We start from the raw sequence: 24,276 nt of genomic DNA on the forward strand, positions 1-24,276 counted from the left end.
GTTTATCAGGATAAAAACAAACTACTGTCACACTAACCACTGGTGTGTAAAAAGATGTTGTGACCATACAAAGGTTATCAGGATAAAAAGATGTTGTGACCATAACATAGGTTATCAGGATAAAAAGATGTTGTGACCATACAAAAAAATAAAAAAGATGTTGTGACCATACAAAGGTTATCAGATAAAAGGGAGCTGTTGTGGGGACCCATACATATGTTTTATCAGGATAAAAAAGGAATGTTTGTGACTATACTATGTTATCAGGATAAAAAAATTTGTGACCATACATATGTTATATCAGGATAAAAAGATGTTTGTGACCATATCATAGGTTATCAGATAAAAAGATGTTTGTGACCAAATAACATATGATTATCGCATAGATAAAAACAAACTACTGTCCCACATTGAACTGCTGCCACTAAGTGTAAAAAGATGTTGTGACCAATACAAAGGTTACAAGGATAAAAAGATGTTGTGACCATACACGATGTAAGGATAAAAAGCATTGACATCATGGCTCTGTACCTAAAAAGATGTTAACAAGGCTTTACCTAAAATGTACTGTACAAAAGCATTGTGACCATACATGTTCATGGCTCTGTACCAGGATAAAGATGACCATACAAGGAAAGATAAAAACATCATGGTTTTCTCTGTACTACAAATACCACCACAGGAAAACATGTTTGACATCATGGCTCTGTACATAGATGTTATCAGGATAAAAAAACTTGTGACCATACAAATTGATGTTGTGACATCATGGCTCTGTACCTTACACGATGAAGGATAAAAACAAGCGGTGACATCATACTCTGTACCTACAGGATATGATAAAAAGATGTTTGACATCATGGCTCAGGATAAAAACAAGTGTTATCAGGATAAAAAGCTCTGTACCTACAATATGTTATGTAGGATAAAAAGCATTGACATCATGGCTTGTACCAAAAACGATGTAAATATGTTGGAAGAAGAATGGTCATCCAGTTCCGAGCGCGATGTTAACAGCAAGTAACCTGCTTATTATAGGTCCGAAATCTCTGTAGGACACCACGTAAAAAGTTCAAAGTCAAGGTTTCCTTAAGAAATGGCTTTAATCAATTAAGATTTGAACATGAGCATGTTCTTTAAATTGTTTAAACGGTACACAGTATTAAGTTGAAAACATTTAAGAAGTCTACTTTAAAATCACAACATAGACAGTACTGTGAATTGGTACTAGACTTGAAATCAAGTTGCTCTGTTAAAAATCCTACAGCATGTTAAGGATATGTGATTAATCTGAGGAAAGCATTGATCTAATGTTTATTATCTGGCTCTGCAACAGGTCAAAACACTCACAACGATGAAGGGAACAGTACATTGTGAAATCATGGGTCCAGCTCTGAGTTTGCCTATTTCTATGAAGGAAAGAATGGGACATTCATGGCTGGGTACGTACCTACACGATGTAGGGAAAGCATTGACATCATGGCTCTGTACCTACACGAATGAAGGAAAGCATTGACATCATCGGCTCTGTACCTACACGATGTAGGAAAGCATTGACATCATGGCTCTGTACCTACACGATGTAGGAAAGCATTGACATCATGGCTCTGTACCTACACGATGTAGGAAAGCATTGACATCATGGCTCTGTACCTACACGATGTAGGAAAGCATTGACATCATGGCTCTGTAATACACGATGAAGGAAAGCATTGACATCATGGCTCTGTACCTACACGATGAATAGGAAAGCATTGACATCATGGCTCTGTACCTACACGGATGTAGGAAAGCATTGACATCATGGCTCTGTACCTACACGATGTAAGGAAAGCATTGACATCATGGCTCTGTACCTACACGATGAAGGAAAGCATTGACATCATGGCTCTGTACCTACACGATGTAGGAAAGCATTGACATCATGGCTCTGTACCTACACGATGTAGGAAAGCATTGACATCATGGCTCTGTACCTACACGATGAAGGAAAGCATTGACATCATGGCTCTGTACCTACACGATGTAGGAAAGCATTGACATCATGGCTCTGTACCTACACGATGTAGGAAAGCATTGACATCATGGCTCTGTACCTACACGATGAAGGAAAGCATTGACATCATGGCTCTGTACCTACACGATGTAGGAAAGAATTGACATCATGGCTCTGTACCTAGATTAAGAAGGAAAGCATTGACATCATGGCTCTGTACCTACATGATGAAGGAAAGCATTGACATCATGGCTCTGTACCTACATGATGAAGGAAAGCATTGACATCATGGCTCTGTACCTACACGATGAAGGAAAGCATTGACATCATGGCTCTGTACCTACACGATGTAGGAAAGCATTGACATCATGGCTCTGTACCTACACGATGTAGGAAAGCATTGACATCATGGCTCTGTACCTACACGATGTAGGAAAGCATTGACATCATGGCTCTGTACCTACACGATGAAGGAAAGCATTGACATCATGGCTCTGTACCTACACGATGAAGGAAAGCATTGACATCATGGCTCTGTACCTACACGATGTAGGAAAGCATTGACATCATGGCTCTGTACCTACACGATGAAGGAAAGCATTGACATCATGGCTCTGTACCTACACGATGAAGGAAAGCATTGACATCATGGCTCTGTACCTACATGATGAAGGAAAGCATTGACATCATGGCTCTGTACCTACATGATGAAGGAAAGCATTGACATCACGGCTCTGTACCTACACGATGAAGGAAAGCATTGACATCACGGCTCTGTACCTACACGATGCACAGGAAAGCATTGACATCACGGCTCTGTACCTACACGATGAAGGAAAGCATTGACATCACAGCTCTGTACCTACACGATGAAGGAAAGCATTGACATCATGGCTCTGTACCTACAAGATGTAGGAAAGCATTGACATCATGGCTCTGTACCTACACGATGAAGGAAAGCATTGACATCATGGCTCTGTACCTACACAATGTAGGAAAGCATTGACATCACGGCTCTGTACCTACACAATGAAGGAAAGCATTGACATCACAGCTCTGTACCTACACGATGAAGGAAAGCATTGACATCATGGCTCTGTACCTACAAGATGTAGGAAAGCATTGACATCATGGCTCTGTACCTACAGTGAGGAAACATTGAATCATGGCTCTGTACTACACGATGTAGGAAAGCATTGACATCATGGCTCTGTACCTACACAATGAAGGAAAGCATTGACATCATGGCTCTGTACCTACACGATGAAGGAAAGCATTGACATCATGGCTCTGTACCTACACGATGAAGGAAAGCATTGACATCTTGGCTCTGTACCTACACAATGAAGGAAAGCATTGACATCATGGCTCTGTACCTACATGATGACGGAAAGCATTGACATCATGGCTCTGTACCTACATGATGAAGGAAAGCATTGACATCATGGCTCTGTACCTACATGATGAAGGAAAGCATTGACATCATGGCTCTGTACCTACACGATGAAGGAAAGCATTGACATCATGGCTCTGTACCTACACGATGAAGGAAAGCATTGACATCATGGCTCTGTACCTACACGATGAAGGAAAGCATTGACATCATGGCTCTGTACCTACACGATGAAGGAAAGCATTGACATCATGGCTCTGTACCTACACGATGAAGGAAAGCATTGACATCATGGCTCTCTACCTACATGATGTAGGAAAGCATTGACATTACAGTGTGTTATGATGTACATATCAGTTCATTTAGTTTCAATGTTTGAGTGAAAAGGTTAGCGGCACCCATAGAACCAAACATGAGTATGTTACTATAGTACAAGTCTCTGGTCTGACACCTGAATTTCCCTTTGTGTGAATGGCTGGCCCTATTTTTTCAATGGACGTTTGCTACATACCTGTTTAGGTGTGGCAGAATTCATGATCTATTTATTGTGTGTATAGATCGGACACCTATATACAGAATTTAAATGAGTACTTTAACTTAGTAATATCAGATATGAATCTCTGACAGAAACATGTGATTGCCAAACTAAAAACGGGCCAAGACACAGAACATAACAAAGTGGTAAAGGATACATCTCTAATGAAGTTTGACCTTCCTGTCACCTTAATATTCAATGGTCAATATAGCTAATGGTCAATTTCCTGACCACTTCTTTTACTGGTAGTATTTATTTGACCTTTCTACAATGTCTGTCAACCATGGTCAGCTTGACCAGTATGTCATACCAAGTGCATATGTATTAAATGTGATAAATATTTCAGGGGTAATATGTATACAGTATTTATTAACATGAAATACTTGTGGCTACTTTCTTTCAAGGTTAGAAGTTTGAAGTGTTTCGTAGGAAGAAATATTCATAGTTGTGGGATGGTGATTCCATTAATCCATAAGACAAATGTAATTTTTTATATTTGTGTTTCCCTGGTAATCAAGTCTGACATGAAAAACCGAATGCTTCTATACAACAAACATTTCATGGTATACATGATGTTATTGTCACATGTCATATTACATATGACATCTCATATTACATATGACATCCCATATTACATTTGACATCCCATATTACATATGACATGTCATATTACATATGACATCCCATATTACATTTGACACCCATATTACATTTGACACCCATATTACATATGACATCTCATATTACATATGACATCCCATATTACATTTGACATCCCATATTACATATGACATCCCATATTACATATGACATCCCATATTACATATGACATCCCATATTACATATGACATCCCATATTACATTTGACACCCATATTACATTTGACACCCCATATTACATTTGACACCCATATTACATTTGACACCCATATTACATTTGACATCCCATATTACATATGACATCCCATATTACATATGAACATCCCATATTACATTTGACATCCCATATTACATATGACATCCCATATTACATTTGACACCCATATTACATATGACATCCCATATTACATATGACATCCCATATTACATTTGACATCCCATATTACATTTGACATCCCATATTACATATGACATCCCATATTACATATGACATCCCATATTACATTTGACACCCATATTACATTTGACACCCATATTACATTTGACACCCATATTACATATGACATCCCATATTACATATGACATCCCATATTACATTTGACATCCCATATTACATATGACATCCCATATTACATTTGACATCCCATATTACATTTGACACCCATATTACATTTGACACCCATATTACATATGACATCCCATATTACATATGACATCCCATATTACATTTGACATCCCATATTACATTTGACACCCATATTACATATGACATCCCATATTACATATGACATCCCATATTACATTTGACATCCCATATTACATATGACATCCCATATTACATATGACATCCCATATTACATTTGACATCCCATATTACATATGACATCCCATATTACATATGACATCCCATATTACATATGACATCCCATATTACATATGACATCCCATATTACATATTGACATCCCATATTACATATGACATCCCATATTACATTTGACATCCCATATTACATATGACATCCCATATTACATATGACATCCCATATTACATTTGACATCCCATATTACATTTGACATCCCATATTACATTTGACATCCCATATTACATATGACATCCCATATTACATATGACATCCCATATTACATATGACATCCCATATTACATTTGACATCCCATATTACTTATGACATCCCATATTACATATGACATCCCATATTACATATGACATCCCATATTACATTTGACATCCCATATTACATTTGACATCCCATATTACATATGACATCCCATATTACATTTGACATCCCATATTACATATGACATCCCATATTACATTTGACATCCCATATTACTTATGATATCCCATATTACATATGACATCCCATATTACATATGACATCCCATATTACATTTGACATCCCATATTACATATGACATCCCATATTACATATGACATCCCATATTACATTTGACATCCCATATTACATTTGACACCCATATTACATTTGACATCCCATATTACTTATGACATCCCATATTACATTTGACATCCCATATTACATATGACATCCCATATTACATTTGACATCCCATATTACTTATGACATCCCATATTACATTTGACATCCCATATTACATTTGACATCCCATATTACATTTGACACCCATATTACATATGACATCCCATATTACATTTGACACCCATATTACATTTGACATCCCATATTACATTTGACATCCCATATTACTTATGATATCCCATATTACTTATGATATCCCATATTACATATGACATCCCATATTACATTTGACACCCATATTACTTATGACATCCCATATTACATTTGACATCCCATATTACATTTGACACCCATATAACATTTGACATCCCATATTACATATGACATCCCATATTACATTTGACATCCCATATTACTTATGACATCCCATATTACATTTGACATCCCATATTACATTTGACATCCCATATTAACATTTGACATCCCATATTACTTATGACATCCCATATTACATTTGACACCCATATTACATTTGACATCTCATATTACATTTGACACCCATAATACATATGACATCCCATATAACATTTGACACCCATATTACATATGACATCCCATATTATATTTGACTGTCATATATCTATATCATATATGTACATCCCATATTATATACTGTAATTACGGTTTATATTACAATTCAGACTTCAAATTAATTTAAAATACTTACACATGTAAATGTCCTTTTTATTAAACATAATTGTACACCTGGCTTAATTACCAAACATTAATTATGTTAATAAACACTATTTGGATAATTACCCATACTTTTATATTTCAACCAAACACAGCCAATAGAACCAGAAAATTAATACAATTATTTGTTAGGTACCTAATATATAAATTCACCAGGTTCCTCAGACATCTACTGATTTGTTGATTAGTCTGTAATTTGGATACTTATTCTGCATTCCAAGGTATTAAATCTTAATTCACAGAGCTTGTAATTATTTTTTAATGCAAATTTCAGACATGCCTGCAGAGACAGGTTTTCGTTTATTATGACCTTCTCATTAATTATTCATCAGCTAAAGGTCACATGTTGATAGCCTACATACCAGAGAATGGGTTCGGTATCTAGATTTTATATCAAGGTACATATTTGAATTGAATTGTGACTTTGATACAAAAACATCTTTTTTAACAAATAAAGTTTGAATTTGTATCAAAGATTTATAAGTTGAAAATCTAAAATTCTAATGAACTGAATAAGCATCAAAAGATTCCTAGGTACATGTATGTGTAATCATTACTAAATCATTGTACTCCCAAAGCATGAGCATTATCAAATCTTTAAACAAACATTGTATATTTATCATTTGATGGGCTCCAATGTAAATAATGTTGAGGATGAGACAATCGTGTGTGACATTTTGTTATTATGTTTGCCCCACTGAACAGCAGCTGGACCGCTGACCTATTGTCACCAAGTATAACAAGCTTTACTGCTCTTTCTAAAACACACACTGTGTGAAATTACAAAATTTTATATTCCCAACCACAAAGATAATGTTTTGGGTTTGGATTCCATAAAAAAATTGTCCAACAGGTTAATATTGGTCACCTTCGCAGGCTCCAAAACCAGTCAGAGCCAAAGGTTAACATACAGTTTAAATTAATTCCATCTGCTTGTGCTCTGTCAAAATGAATACAAACCAAAATTGTGATAAAAACCCTATAACTCTAGGATACTTTAAATCAATAATATATGTGATTTCAATCCTCTCCATTGCTAGGCTTAATTTCTCAAACCTTTCTGCACCAAACTGTAAAGTAGACAATTTTGGCTGCATGGTTGAAGGCTGCCAGGGGGGAATAGGGTTAGCCTCCTAGCCAGGGGGAGATAGGGTTAGCCTACTGGCCTGTGGGAGATAGGGTTTGCCTCTTGGCCAGGGATGAATAGGGTTAGCCTCCTGGCCAGGGATAGATTGGGTTAGCCTCCAGGCCAGGAGAAGATAGGGTTAGCCTCCTGGCCAGGGGGAGACAGAGTTAGCCTCCTGGCCAAGGGGAGATAGGGTTAGCCTCCTGGCTAGGGGGAGATAGGGCTAGCCTCCTGGCCAGGGGGAGATAGGGTTAGATAGGGTTAGCCTCCTGGCCAGGGGGAGATAGGGTTAGCCTCCTGGCCAGGGGGAGATAGGGTTAGCCTCCTGGCCAGGGGGAGATATGGTTAGCCTCCTGGCCAGGGGGAGATAGGGTTAGCCTCCTGGCCAGGGGGAGATAGGGTTAGCCTCCTGGCCAGGTGGAAATATGGTTATCCTCCTGGCCAGGTGGAAATAGATGGTTATCCTCCTGGCCAGGGGGAGATAGGGTTAGCCAGGTGGAAATATGGTGTTATCCTCCTGGCCAGGGGGATAATATGGTTAGCCTCCTGGCCAGGGTGGATAGGGTTATCCTCCTGGCCAGGGAGGGTAGCCTCCTGGCCAGGGGAGATAGGTTATCCTCCTGGCCAGGGGAGATAGGGTTAGCCTCCTGGCCAGGGAGATAGGGTTTAGCCTCCTGGCCAGGGGGAGATAGGGTTAGCCTCCTGGCCAGGGAAGATAGGTTAGCCTCCTGGCTAGGGGGAGATAGTGTTAGCCTCCTGGCTAGGGGGAGAATAGGGTTATAGGGGGAGGGCCAGGGGGCTAGATAGGGTTAGCCTCCTGGCTAGGGGAGATAGGGTTAGCCTCCTGGCTAGGGGAGATAGGGTTAGCCTCCTGGCTAGGGGAGATAGGGGGGGAGATAGGGTTATAGGGTTAGCCTCCTGGCCAGGGGGAGATAGGGTTAGCCTCCTGGCCAGGGGGAGATAGGGTTAGCCTCCTGGCCAGGGGAGATAGGGTTAGCCTCCTGGCCAGGGGGAGATAGGGTTAGCCTCCTGGCCAGGGGGAGATAGGGTTAGCCTCCTGGCCAGGGGGAGATAGGGTTAGCCTCCTGGCCAGGGGAGATAGGGTTAGCCTCCTGGCTAGGGGAGATAGGGTTAGCCTCCTGGCCAGGGGGAGATAGGGTTAGCCTCCTGGCCAGAGGGGAGATAGGGTTAGCCTCCTGGCCAGGGGGAGATAGGGTTAGCCTCCTGGCCAGGGGGAGATAGGGTTAGCCTCCTGGCCAGGGGGAGATAGGGTTAGCCTCCTGGCCAGGGGGAGATAGGGTTATCCTCCTGGCCAGGGGGAGATAGGGTTAGCCTCCTGGCCAGGTGGAAATATGGTTATCCTCCTGGCCAGGGGGAAATATGGTTATCCTCCTGGCCAGGGGGAGATAGGGTTAGCCTCCTGGCCAGGGGGAGATAGGGGCCTCCTGGGCCAGGTGGAAATATGGTTAGCCTCCTGGCCAGGGGGAGATAGGGTTAGCCTCCTGGCCAGGTGGAAATAGGGTTAGCCTCCTGGCCAGGGGGAGATAGGGTTAGCCTCCTGGCCAGGGGGAGATAGGGTTAGCCTCCTGGCCAGGGGGAGATAGGGTTAGCCTCCTGGCCAGGGATGAATAGGGTTAGCCTCCTGGCTAGGGGGAGATAGGGTTAGCCTCCTGGCTAGGGGGAGATAGGGTTAGCCTCCTGGCTAGGGGGAGATAGGGTTAGCCTCCTGGCTAGGGGGAGATAGGGTTAGCCTCCTGGCTAGGGGGAGATAGGGTTAGCCTCCTGGCCAGGGGGAGATAGGGTTAGCCTCCTGGCTAGGGGGAGATAGGGTTAGCCTCCTGGCCAGGGGGAGATAGGGTTAGCCTCCTGGCCAGGGGGAGATAGGGTTAGCCTCCTGGCCAGGGGGAGATAGGGTTAGCCTCCTGGCTAGGGGGAGATAGGGTTAGCCTCCTGGCCAGGGGGAGATAGGGTTAGCCTCCTGGCCAGGGGGAGATAGGGTTAGCCTCCTGGCCAGGGAGGGGATAGGGAATAGGGTTAGCCTCCTGGCCAGGGGGAGATAGGGTTAGCCTCCTGGCCAGGGGGAGATAGGGTTAGCCTCCTGGCCATGGGGGAGATAGGGTTAGCCTCCTGGCCAGGGGAGATAGGGTTAGCCTCCTGGCCAGGGGGAGATAGGGTTAGCCTCCGGCAGGGGAGATAGGGTTAGCCTCCTGGCCAGGGGAGATAGGTTAGCCTCCGGCAGGGGAGATAGGGTTAGCCTCCGGCCAGGGGAGATAGGGTTAGCTCCCCCTCCTGGCCAGGGGAGATAGGGTTAGCCTCCCGGCTAGGGGAGATAGGGTTAGCCTCCTGGCCAGGGGGAGATAGGGTTAGCCTCCTGGCCAGGGGGAGATAGGGTTAGCCTCCTGGCCAGGGGGAGATAGGGTTAGCCTCCCGGCCAGGGGAGATAGGGTTAGCCTCCTGGCAGGGGGATAGGGATAGGGTTAGCCTCCTGGCCAGGGGGAGATAGGGTTAGCCTCCTGGCCAGGGGGAGATAGGGTTAGCCTCCTGGCCAGGGGGAGATAGGGTTAGCCTCCCGGCCAGGGGGAGATAGGGTTAGCCTCCTGGCCAGGGGGAGATAGGGTTAGCCTCCCGGCCAGGTGGAGATAGGGTTAGCCTCCCGGCTAGAGGGAGATAGGGTTAGCCTCCTGGCCAGGGGGAGATAGGGTTAGCCTCCCGGCCAGGGGGAGATAGGGTTAGCCTCCTGGCCAGGGGGAGATAGGGTTAGCCTCCCGGCCAGGTGGAGATAGGGTTAGCCTCCTGGCCAGGGGGAGATAGGGTTAGCCTCCCGGCCAGGGGGAGATAGGGTTAGCCTCCCGGCCAGGTGGAGATAGGGTTAGCCTCCCGGCCAGAGGGAGATAGGGTTAGCCTCCCGGCTAGAGGGAGATAGGGTTCATCACTAGGTATTACAACAATAATGACCATTCCATTTCATCACAAGATTATCATGGTAATAATCCTTGACCATATCTTCCTGGATATTGCCATGACCCCAGCCCATTACATCATATTACATTGCCATGGTAACAATCCTAGACCATATCTTCCTGGATATTGCTATGACCCCAGTCCATTACATCACAAGGCATTGCCATAGTAACAATCCTTGGACCATATCTTCCTAGATATTGCCTTGACCCCAGCACATTACATCACATAACATTGCCATGGTAACAATCCTAGACCATATCTTCCTGGATATTGCCATCACCCAGCCCATTAAATCACAAGGCATTGCCATGGTAACAATCCTTTACCATATCTTCCTGGATATTTCCATGACCCCAGCCCATTTAATCACAAGGCATTGCCAAGGTAACAATCCTTCACCATATCTTCCTCGATATTGCCCTGACCCCAGACCATTACATCACATGACATTGCCATGGTAACATCCCTAGACCATATCTTCCTGGATATTGCCATAACCCCAGCCCATTTCATAACAAGCCATTGCCAAGGTAACATCCCTAGATCATATTTCCTGGATATTGCCATGACCCCAGCACATTACAACACAAGCCATTGCCAAAGTAACAACCCTAGATCATATCTTCCTGGATATTGCCATGACCCCAGCCAATTTCATCACAAGCCATTGCCAAAGTAACAACCCTAGACCATATCTTCCTGGATATTGCCATGACCCCAGCCCATTTCATCACAAGCCATTGCCAAGGTAACAACCCTAGACCATATCTTCCTGGATATTGCCATGACCCCAGCCCATTACATCACATGACATTGCCATGGTAACAATCCTTGACCATATCTTCCTGGATATTGCCATGACCCAGCCTATTAAATCACAAGGCATTGCCATGGTAACAATCCTAGACCATATCTTCCTGGATATTGCCATGACCCCAGCCAATTTTATCACAAGCTATTGCCAAGGTAACAACCCTAGACCATATCATCCTGGATATTGTCTTGACCCCAGCACATTACATCACATGACATTGCCATGGTAACAACCCTAGATCATATCTTCTTGGATATTGCCAGGACCCCAGCACATTACATCACAAGCCATTGCGAAGGTAACATCCCTAGATCATATCTTCCTGGATATTGCCATTACCCCAGCCCATTACATCACAAGCCATTGCCAAGATAACAATCCTTGACCATATCGTCCTGGATATTGTCTTGACCCCAGCACATTACATCACATGACATTGCTATGGTAACAATCCTAGACCATATCTTCATGGATATTGCCATGGCCCCAGCCCATTACATCACATGACATTGCCATGGTAACAATCTTAGACCATATCTTCCTGAAAATTGCCAAGAACCCACTGCATTACATCACAAGCCATTGCCAAGGTAACAACCTTAGACCATATCTTACTGGATATTGCCATGACCCCAGCCCATTACATCACATGACATTGCCAGGGTAACAACCCTAGACCATATCTTCCTGGATATTGCCATGACCCCAGCACATTACATCACAAGCCGTTGCCAAGGTAACAACCTTAGACCATATCTTCCTGGATATTGCCATGACCCCAGCCCATTACATCACATGACATTGCCATGGTAACAACCCTAGACCATATCTTCCTGGATATTGCCATGACCCCAGCTCATTACATCACATGACATTGCCATGGTAACAATCCTTCACCATATCTTCCTGGATATTGTCATGATCACAGCCCATTACATCACAAGCCATTGCCATGGTAACAACCCTAGACCATATCTTCCTGGATATTGCCATGACCCCAGCTCATTATATCACATGACATTGCCATGGTAACAATCCTAGACCATATCTTCCTGGATATTGCCATGACCCCAGCCAATTTCATCACAAGCCATTGCCAAGGTAACAACCCTAGACCATATCGTCTTGGATATTGTCTTGACCCCAGCACATTACATCACATGATATTGCCATGGTAACAACCCTAGATCATATCTTCTTGGATATTGCCAGGACCCCAGTGCATTACAGCACAAGCCATTGCGAAGGTAACATCCCTACATCATATCTTCCTGGATATTGCCATGACCCCAGCCCATTACATCACAAGCGATTACCAAGGTAACAATCCTTGACCATATCGTCCTGGATATTGTCTTGACCCCAGCACATTACATCACATGACATTGCTATGGTAACAATCTTAGACCATATCTTCCTGGAAATTGCCAAGAACCCACTGCATTACATCACAAGCCATTGCCAAGGTAACAACCTTAGACCATATCTTCCTGGATATTGCCATGATCCCAGCTCATTACATCACATGACATTGCCATGGTAACAAACCTAGACCATATCTTCCTGGATATTGTCATGACCACAGCCCATTACATCACAAGCCATTGCCATGTTAACAACCCTAGACCATATCTTCCTGGATATTGTCATGACCACAGCCCATTACATCACATGACATTGCCATCGTAACATCCCTAGATCATATCTTCTTGGATATTGCCAGGACCCCAGCACATTACATCACAAGCCATTGCCAAGGTAACAACCTTAAACCATATCTTCCTGGATATTGCCATGACCCCAGCTCATTACATCACATGACAAGTTATGGTAACAATCCTAGACCATATCTTCCTGGATATTGCCATGACCCCAGCGCATTACATCACAAGCCATTGCCATGGTAATGCTCCTCTATCACTAATTATCATTGGTCTGATTATGACCTTCACACCCATTACCACATGGCATTGCACCAATGGCAGCCATCACTTTATATCATCACTGATGATTCTCACAGAGACAAAGATTGTCATCCAATTGCTATATGTTGCAGAATATCGGTGACAATACTGTGGTTATTGGACAGACCCACTGAGATTATTGGTTTCTAAGCAGGACACCAGAATTAAGAAGTATGATCCATGTTTTAGTGAATGCCAAGATTTTCACAGAAGCATGGAAAACAAGACAGAAGCCCAAACATTGGTACCAGTCACAGGTCAGCTATCCTAGGTATACACATAGTATTATACATAGGGCAGTGGAGAATTTATATAATTACACATAGAATTATAGGGAAGTTGGACACAAGATTGTTCGAGATTTGACGTGATTTTGCATTTTGGATACAAACAAACCCACATGGCTCGGGTGGTACAGTGTGATGTTTTATGCCAGCGTCTGTTTAAGTTGATAAATGAGCTTTGAAATTACTTTTTCTGTTAAGTTTTGGATAATATATACACTTTTGGACGAAATAATGATCCTACAAGTCAGAATCAGCAATATAACTGGTTTGAATGAATATTTACAGCATGCACCAGTGACAGGGCCATAGACCAGTATGTAGAAGGTGGCCTAACCGAGAGTATGAAAGATAAGAATCAAAACATTACAAATTTATTTCATAAGAGATCTATAGGCCTATTTATATATATATATTGTCGGATGTACATCTTTTCCTCAATTTTCTTGGTTTGCCGGGATATTTTACATGCAAAGACATACAATCACACATGTACATTTGTATGCCAGCTACTAAAAACAAGAGGCCCAGAGGGCCTGTATCGCTCACCTGGTATTTTTCTGAGTAATTCTGTAATTTAATAATTAGTGATTCAAAAATCACAAAGACAAATTGACCCCACAATTTGTTTAATTTTAAATTCCAACCATATAATGATGCTTTAGATACCATTCGAATATGGTATCCAATACTTAGTTTCGGAGGGGAATTAATCTATATGAAAATAGTAGCCTAATTAACCTTTTTGGACCTGCGCCTAAGGCCCCAGGGGAGTCAGCCCCATCATTTGTACAATTTTGAATCCCCAACCTATAAGGATGCTACCATTGCATTATGAGTGCTATCCCATGCTAAGTTGCAGAAAAGAAGTCATTTATGCAGAAATAGCCAAATTGACCCCACCCCTCAGGCCCCCGGGGGTCAGCCTCATCATTCGTACAATTTTGAATCCCCACCCTATAAGGATGCTCACATTGCATTATGAGTGCTATCCCATGCTTAGTTGCAGAGAAGAAGTCATTTATATAGAAATAGCCAAATTGACCCCACCCCTCAGGCCCCCGGGGGGGTCAGCCTCATCATTTGTACTATTTTGAATCCCCACCCTATAAGGATGCTCCCATTGCATTATGAGTGCTCCCCATGCTCAGTTGCATAGAAGAAGTCATTTATATAGAAATAGCCAAATTGACCCCACCCCTCAGGCCCCCGGGGGGGTCAGCCTCATCATTTGTACTATTTTGAATCCCCACCCTATAAGGATGCTCCCATTGCATTATGAGTGCTCCCCATGCTCAGTTGCATAGAAGAAGTCATTTATATTGAAATAGCCAAATTGACCCCTTTTGACCCTGCCCCTCAGGCCTCCGGGAGGTTAGCCCCATCATTTGTACAATTTTGAATCCCCACCATATGAGGATGCTACCATTGCATCATGGGTGCTATCCCATGCTTAGTTTCACAGAAGTTGTTAATATGGAAATAGCCAAATTGACCCCTTTTGGCCCCGCCACCTCAGGCCCCTGGGGGGGTCAGCCCATCATTTGTACAATTTTCAGTCAGTAACCCATAAGGATGCTACCAGTCAAATTTTGTTGAATTCCAACCAGTGGTTATGGAGAAGAAGTCGATTATTGACGGACGGACGGAAGGACAGACAACGGACGCCACGGTATGGCATAAGCTCACCTTAATAACAACATAGGACCATAACAGCATAGAACTATAACAGCATATAATTATAACAGCATAGAACTATATCAGCATATAATTATAACAGCATACAACTATATCAGCATATAATTATAACAGCATACAACTATAACAGCATATAACTATAACAGCATAGAACCATAACAGCATATGACTTTAACAGCATATGACTACAACAGCATAAATAACAGCATAGAACTATAACAGCATAGGACTATAACACCATAGGATCATAACAGCATAGAACCATAACAGCATAGAACTATAACAGCATGGAACTATATCAGCATAGGACCATAACAGCATAGAACAATAACAGCATAGGATCATAACAGCATAGAACTATAACAGCATATAATATTAACAGCATATAATTATAACAGCATAGGGCATTAGCTTAAACCATATTTGTTTGTGTTCAGGTAAGAAGAATTCAGACAATCACAACCTGACATGACATAGCTCATTTTCTTGTTTAAGACTATTTATACCAAGGACAATGTTTGCCTAGCAGGCAATAAATAAATCACAAATTTTCTTAAGGACAAATCTAACTAATGGCAATGACTTGTGTCCAACATTACTTTTCCTAAACAAATTATTAATAACATAATATTTGGTTCACTGCCCTTACAAGTACATTTTCTACAGAAGTACACCTGAATAGCAGTATCGTAATCCTTGTATCTAGTGTGAAGATAATGTCCCCTCCTCCAATCACAGGGGCATGTAATATTGTATTGGGAGGATGATTATATAGTAATTGACTACAAATATAGAATCTTTGTAATGTGTGTGAAAATGAGCATTCTTTGATCCTCCCTCCAATCACAGGGGCATACTGTTCTTGAGGGCAAGTGCTTCTGTAGCAAATAGCTACAAAGCCCTATGAATTACATGTACATTTAGAGGTCCTGTGAATTACATGTACATTTAGAGGTCCCATTCTAGTGTTACGTGTTTGTAACTTTGTATTGGATGTGGCTATAATTTTGTAACAGCTATCATATTTCTACACACCTGTTTAGGAAGCTATCTTTGGGTGATTACATTATCTTCCTACCTGTTTACAAAGCCACCTTTGGGTGATTACATTATATTCCTACCTGTTTACAAAGCCACCTTTGGGTGATTCCTACCTGTTTAGGAAGCCACCTTTGGGTGATTACATTATCTTCCTACCTGTTTACAAAGCCACCTTTGGGTGATTACATTATATTCCTACCTGTTTACAAAGCCACCTTTGGGTGATTACATTATCTTCCTACCTGTTTAGGAAGCCACCTTTGGGTGATTACATTATCTTCCTACCTGTTTAGGAAGCCACCTTTGGGTGATTACATTATCTTCCTACCTGTTTAGGAAGCCACCTTTGGGTGATTACATTATCTTCCTACCTGTTTACAAAGCCACATTTGGATGATTACATTATCTTCCTGCCTGTTTACGAAGTCATCTTTGGGTGATTACATTATCTTCCTACCTGATTACATTATCTTCCTGCCTGTTTACGAAGTCATCTTTGGGTGATTACATTATCTTCCTACCTGTTTACGAAGCCATCTTTGGGTGATTACATTATCTTCCTACCTGTTTACAAAGCCACCTTTGGGTGATTACATTATCTTCCTACCTGTTTACAAAGCCACCTTTGGATGATTACATTATCTTCCTACCTGTTTACAAAGCTACCTTTGAATGATTACATTATCTTCCTACCTGTTTACAAAGCCACCTTTGGGTGATTACATTATCTTCCTACCTGTTTACGAAGCCACCTTTGGATGATTACATTATCTTCCTACCTGTTTACAAAGCCACCTTTGGATGATTACATTATCTTCCTACCTGTTTACAAAGCCACCTTTGGGTGATTACATTATCTTCCTACCAGTTTACAAAGCCACCTTTGGGTGATTACATTATCTTCCTACCTGTTTACAAAGCCACCTTTGGGTGATTACATTATCTTCCTACCTATTTACGTAGCCACCTTTGGGTGATTACATTATCTTCCTACCTGTTTACAAAGCCACCTTTGGGTGATTACATTATCTTCCTACCTGTTTACAAAGCCACCTTTGGATGATTACATTATATTCCTACCTGTTTACAAAGCCACCTTTTGGATGATTACATTATCTTCCTACCAGTTTACAAAGCCACCTTTGGATGATTACATTATATTCCTACCTGTTTACAAAGCCACCTTTGGGTGATTACATTATCTTCCTACCTGTTTAGGAAGCCACCTTTGGGTGATTACATTATCTTCCTACCTGTTTAGGAAGCCACCTTTGGGGATTACATTATCTTCCTCCTACCTGGTTTACAATCCCAAGCACATTTGGATGATTACATTATCTTCCTACCTGTTTACGAAGCCACCTTTGGATGATTACATTATATTCCTACCTGTTTACAAAGCCACCTTTGGGTGATTACATTATCTTCCTACCTGTTTACAAAGCCACCTTTGGGTGATTACATTATCTTCCTACCTGTTTACAAAGCCACCTTTGGGTGATTACATTATCTTCCTACCTGTTTACAAAGCCACCTTTGGGTGATTACATTATCTTCCTACCTGTTTACAAAGCCACCTTTGGGTGATTACATTATCTTCCTACCTGTTTACGAAGCCACCTTTGGGTGATTACATTATCTTCCTACCTGTTTACAAAGCCACATTTGGATGATGACATTATCTTCCTACCTGTTTACAAAGCCACTATTGGGTGATTTCATTATCTTCCTACCTGTTTACAAAGCCACCTTTGGGTGATTTCATTATCTTCCTACCTGTTTACGTAGCCACCTTTGGGTGATTACATTATCTTCCTACCTATTTACGTAGCCACCTTTGGGTGATTTCATTATCTTCCTACCTGTTTACGTAGCCACCTTTGGGTGATTACATTATCTTCCTACCTGTTTACAAAGCCACATTTGGATGATTACATTATCTTCCTACCTGTTTACAAAGCCACCTTTGGGTGATTACATTATCTTCCTACCTGTTTACAAAGCCACCTTTGGGTGATTACATTATCTTCCTACCTGTTAACAAAGCCACCTTTGGGTGATTACATTATATTCCTACCTGTTTACAAAGCCACCTTTGGATGATTACATTATCTTCCTACCAGTTTACAAAGCCACCTTTGGGTGATTACATTATCTTCCTACCTGTTTACGAAGCCACCTTTGGGTGATTACATTATCTTCCTACCTGTTTACAAAGCCACATTTGGATGATTACATTATCTTCCTACCTGTTTACAAAGCCACTATTGGGTGATTACATTATCTTCCTACCTGTTTACAAAGCCACCTTTGGGTGATTTCATTATCTTCCTACCTGTTTACAAAGCCACCTTTGGGTGATTACATTATCTTCCTACCTGTTTACAAAGCCACATTTGGATGATTACATTATCTTCCTACCTGTTTACAAAGCCACCTTTGGGTGATTACATTATCTTCCTACCTGTTTAGGAAGCCACCTTTGGGTGATTACATTATCTTCCTACCTGTTTACAAAGCCACCTTTGGATGATTTCATTATCTTCCTACCTGTTTACAAAGCCACCTTTGGGTGATTTCATTATCTTCCTACCTGTTTACGTAGCCACCTTTGGGTGATTACATTATCTTCCTACCTGTTTACGAAGCCACCTTTGGGTGAATTCATTATCTTCCTACCTGTTTACAAAGCCACCTTTGGATGATTACATTATCTTCCTACCTATTTACGTAGCCACCTTTGGGTGATTACATTATCTTCCTACCTGTTTACAAAGCCACTATTGGGTGATTTCATTATCTTCCTACCTGTTTACAAAGCCAACTTTGGGTGATTTCATTATCTTCCTACCTGTTTAGGAAGCCACCTTTGGGTGATTACATTATCTTCCTACCTGTTTACGAAGCCACCTTTGGGTGATTATATTATCTTCCTTCCTGTTTACGAAGCCACCTTTGGGTGATTACATTATCGTCCTTGAACACATTTATTACTACAGCACAGTGAAACAATTTATTAGAAGTTGTATAGCTTACTTTAGCTTTGGATAGTTACACAAACGAAATATATAATCAAGTTTATAACATTAGATGATAATCTATCTCTGGGGATTCAGTCTGGATTTTAGGTTCCTATTAACCTCTACAATACGTGCTGTCATGTTTTTCATTAGGTGGTGGTGTTACACCCACAAGGCCATCTGGTGTTGTCGTCAATGTTTTTTGTCAGTGATTTATTTAGCCGTGTCACAGTGACCTACCTTGGGACTGAGCATGTGTATAAGTCCATCTGTAGCGCCTTTGAGTGTGATGCCACGCCCGAAGAAGATCAGAAGGACAACATAGGGGAAAGTGGCAGTCACATACACAACCTAAAACATCAAACCATTAAAATATTTAAAATACCAAACAATGGAGTCATTAAAACATCAAAATTAATCGGTAACAGGCAATAAAATTGATACAGAGGAAGATTTACAATTGTAAATGAAAGTTTTGTGGATAAAAGTGAAAAAAGTATCAAGAAAGGGCTGTAACTCTGTTTAGATTTCAGTATACAGAAACGTACTGATAAGAGTGTATATCGTATTCTGTTAAAATATCAACGATTAATTCATGTTTGATGGAGTTTTCAATTATATGGTTAATGGTTTGAGTAACTGCACAGTCTATACAGGTAAAGACACATTTATATTTTTATCACAAAATTAAATTTGAAGCCTTTAAAGTTCTACAATTTGATACACCGATGTTATGTAAGACCATCTGTCCAATGTTATGCTTCTGCTCTTTACAAATGAAGACATTGATAGCATTCCACTCCATGACAAGACTGTAGTACAGTCAGTCAACATGGTCAGCAAAGACGCTGTCCCACAAAATGGCCAATACCTAGTTGTGTTAGAACCACTGTCCTTCCAACATACCTTGCCAGAGGATTTGATTCCCTTCCAAATACAGGCATATATGATAAGCCAGGCAAATATCAGACACAATAACATCTTCCATTTAATACCATCCGACTCCTCAATACTCCCAGAAATATCCAGCGCGTTTCTGTACCAGAAATAGGACGTAGGTCCAGATATGTCACACTCCTCAATAGGGACGGATATATTGGTGCCCTCTTTGATCTCTGTGGGACACGTTGCCCATGGTAACGGGCTCTGGAAGGAATGAAATATGTAGTAGAAGCACCACATTATGATGGCGTTGTAATACACACCGACCATGAAAGAGGTCACCGCGCTGGCGATACCCACACCGCCCAGGAAAGGATGCACTTTATTCCATGTCCCCATGCTGCCCATACGGAAGTGCTGTCCTGCGGCAAACTCAAGGTACAGTAGTGGCATACCCTCGACAAACAACATGATGAGGTAGGGGATGAGGAATGCTCCTGGAAATGAAAAGGTCAAAGTTGGTAAATTGGTATCAAGATTTTAGCAAAGCTAGGTTGTAGTACTAGGGCACACGATGGAAATAAGTCAATAATAAGTCTAGGTAAGGTCAGTTGGTATTCCAGAGAGTACAATATTCACATTGATAAACAACAGATTTGTTCTTGGTTATACTAGTCCTCTCTAAATAAGGCCTTTACTTCAATGACAACAAATCTCCCAAATAAAGGCTTATAGTAACAATCCAGGGGGTCTGATAGTTATTGTTGTAAGCTAACCTTGACCTTGTAGTATACTGTCTGGTAGTTATTGTTGTAAGTTAACCTTGACCTTGTAGTATACTGTCTGGTAGTTATTGTTGTAAGTTAACCTTGACCTTGTAGTATACTGTCTGGTAGTCATTGTTGTAAGCTAACCTTGACCTTGTAGTATACTGTCTGATAGTTATTGTTGTAAGTTAACCTTGACCTTGTAGTATACTGTCTGGTAGTTATTGTTGTAAGCTAACCTTGACCTTGTAGTATACTGTCTGATAGTTATTGTTGTAAGCTAACCTTGACCTTGTAGTATACTGTCTGATAGTTATTGTTGTATATTAACCTTGACCTTGTAGTATACTGTCTGGTAGTTATTGTTGTAAGTTAACATTGACCTGATCTGGAGTGCCATTATTTAATGATGACATGAAGGAAACCGGATAGGATTTAGAGCGAGGCCAAGAAGGAGAAACTAACCAATCGGAATTCGTCCATATATTGTGCACACGTATGTGTCTCTTGGGGTATGCGCGCCATGACAACTTTTGAGACCTTAGAAATATCACGACTTTATTGACGTAGCAGCTTTAAAGTGTACAGTGGTATATAATATAAAACACGTATCACGACTTTGTCTACTCGAGAACCGGATGTTTCGTATTTGCTTTGGCCCCCGCAACGCACCGTCTATTGATGAATTTATAGCGCAAACGCTATTTTTCACTTTGATATTTTGTGAAAGTTGATTTGTGAATAAAATCTAGTTTGTGTACACATGCATCCCGTACAATGAGTGACAAAGGTTTAATGATGCTGGACCAACAGTCGCCCTTTATAGTGCGTTTCTGACGTCATATGGTACTTGAAGTTTGACATACTTTATAACGTCAATAACGGATCAGTCTATACCAGTAGACATAATCGTGTGTTTCACGTCAGCACAATATTGCGCGTCGATACCATAGTAAGTCCCTACGCGTCGGATATCTAATTCTATATTTAGGGTTAGTCCTACCGCTACAGCCCAAAACAAAATGGAGGCTTGAAGAAATTCGGATGTCAGGAATTGCATAAGATAATTCCAGACATCCGAATGCATAATTTATAAATTGTAGTTGACCTTAGCTGTACAAATTCGTGTCAAGTTCAACGCCCCATGCTTTTAAAACATCACAATATTGCCGTGAACAAGCACCGGCATATTATATGAAATTGCTCCCATATCGCAATTAACATATTGTAAGTAATAAAATTGTATTCTGCAAATGCTTATCGTTAAACAGTGCAAACAGTTTATATTCAGGAAACTTTATATGCATGTCACTATAAACCTGCTTGTGGGACGCTTATATCCTCTTTTTATACTTTTTAAGTAATTTTCGTACAGTTTGTATCTACATGTATTGTTGACTGGTTCGTGTACAATAACGCCCAGTCTAAATTCCGATTTACAAATATAGAAGAAATTTGTACTGTAGAAAAGCGTTTTGTACCCGTACAGGTACACTAGAGGCTGTATCTTCTACATATAACACATATATAAAAAGTTTCTGAAGAGGAGGTATTTATGTCTCTCTCAGGAAACCAGGGCAATAAATATCAGTCCAGTTTACGTCAGATATATCTAAACACGTAACATGGCGCGTGCATTGTTTACGCGCGTGATCCGGTGTCTAGGCACATCGACGTACCTCTCCCGTGCCAAAGCACATCTGGACAATGGTAGATATTCAAACTCTACTGCCATTGGCTGTTTATGAATGAACCCCCTATAGCACTGTTCTTATCTCCTAGCAACCAGATACTCTAACGGAACAAGAAAAACAACAACAAATAAACAACAGGATATATGTTTTGTTTATTCCTGTTCCTTCGTTTTGTCTATGATAGCAAGGTCAACCGTGAACATTACCTTACATTTGAATTTGTCCCCGTAAGTATTCGGTCAGGTGAATTGCGATAACCATAAAGGTGTTATTCATTCAGTAATAGAAACTAGCCAGTTCCCAAATCGATGGACTCCAATGCTGTTTTGAACTTTGATTTGCTCCCAGACCCACAGTGTCTGAAACTTTATCCAACTCAATGAGATTTCAAAAGAGCTGAATCACCGAACAAGACATACGGATGTCCCCTGACCAAGTAGCCCGAGATACTCTGGCCCTGACACCAGACTTCGACATTATGACAGATAGATGTCTGGTTTAGGGCCAGAGCGCAGTAGTACTCGAAAACCTGGAATAAGCCGACACCGTTTGGTATCGGGCCAGGTACTCTCCGATTCAGACTGACCACCGAGAAGCACCACTAACCTTAGTCTATACAACAAATGAATATAATATCTACCCTAATATCTGTCGCGATTTAGCGTAACAGGACCTCTAATAAAGATAGTCTATCGACACTAGCAACATGACTTATCTAATTTTGTATCGTTGTTATGGTAATTTGATCGTACTAAACTAAATTAATATTTTCCAATACATCTTTATGTAATTCCCGAAAAAAATCAAGAAGAGCTGATAATCAAATCGTCGGGATCAATTGTGAGTGTTTGGCTTCTGTCTTTAGCCACCGAACGGAAATGGACGACTTATCCTGTATATATGCTGTGTACGCATTATGTTCGCGACATCGTGTACCGTCAAACACAAACAAGTGGAACTGTAACCTTTCCTACAGCTTCACAATTGTCTTCAGATATATCGACCAAGGCGTAGGTAGCCGACAGCTGGCGGCAGTCTTGTTCAATCCTCCAGGCTATCTCTATCTTTAACATCAGCCCCTCCACTTGTCCACAGAACACTTTCACCCTGTGACAGCCATAATATAATCTTATCTTTGATATCAAGTTATCAACATAATTATAAA

At 41.2% G+C, this 24,276-nt stretch overlaps 1 protein-coding gene across 1 annotated transcript in view; it reads right to left on the reverse strand.

The window, feature by feature from the left end:
• LOC138316216 (sodium- and chloride-dependent transporter XTRP3A-like) overlaps positions 1-24,276 on the reverse strand; it is a 69,752-nt gene that overhangs the window by 37,404 nt on the left and 8,072 nt on the right. Inside the window, exons 2-3 of the mRNA XM_069257803.1 lie at positions 20,675-21,147; positions 20,009-20,119 (exon numbers count right to left, since the gene is read on the reverse strand). Of these exons, the coding sequence (XP_069113904.1) occupies positions 20,009-20,119; positions 20,675-21,147 (584 nt within the window). The remainder of the gene's footprint in view (positions 1-20,008; positions 20,120-20,674; positions 21,148-24,276) is intronic.

This window comes from Argopecten irradians, chromosome 2 (assembly GCF_041381155.1).
Source record: "Argopecten irradians isolate NY chromosome 2, Ai_NY, whole genome shotgun sequence".
Lineage (NCBI taxonomy): Eukaryota > Metazoa > Mollusca > Bivalvia > Pectinida > Pectinidae > Argopecten > Argopecten irradians.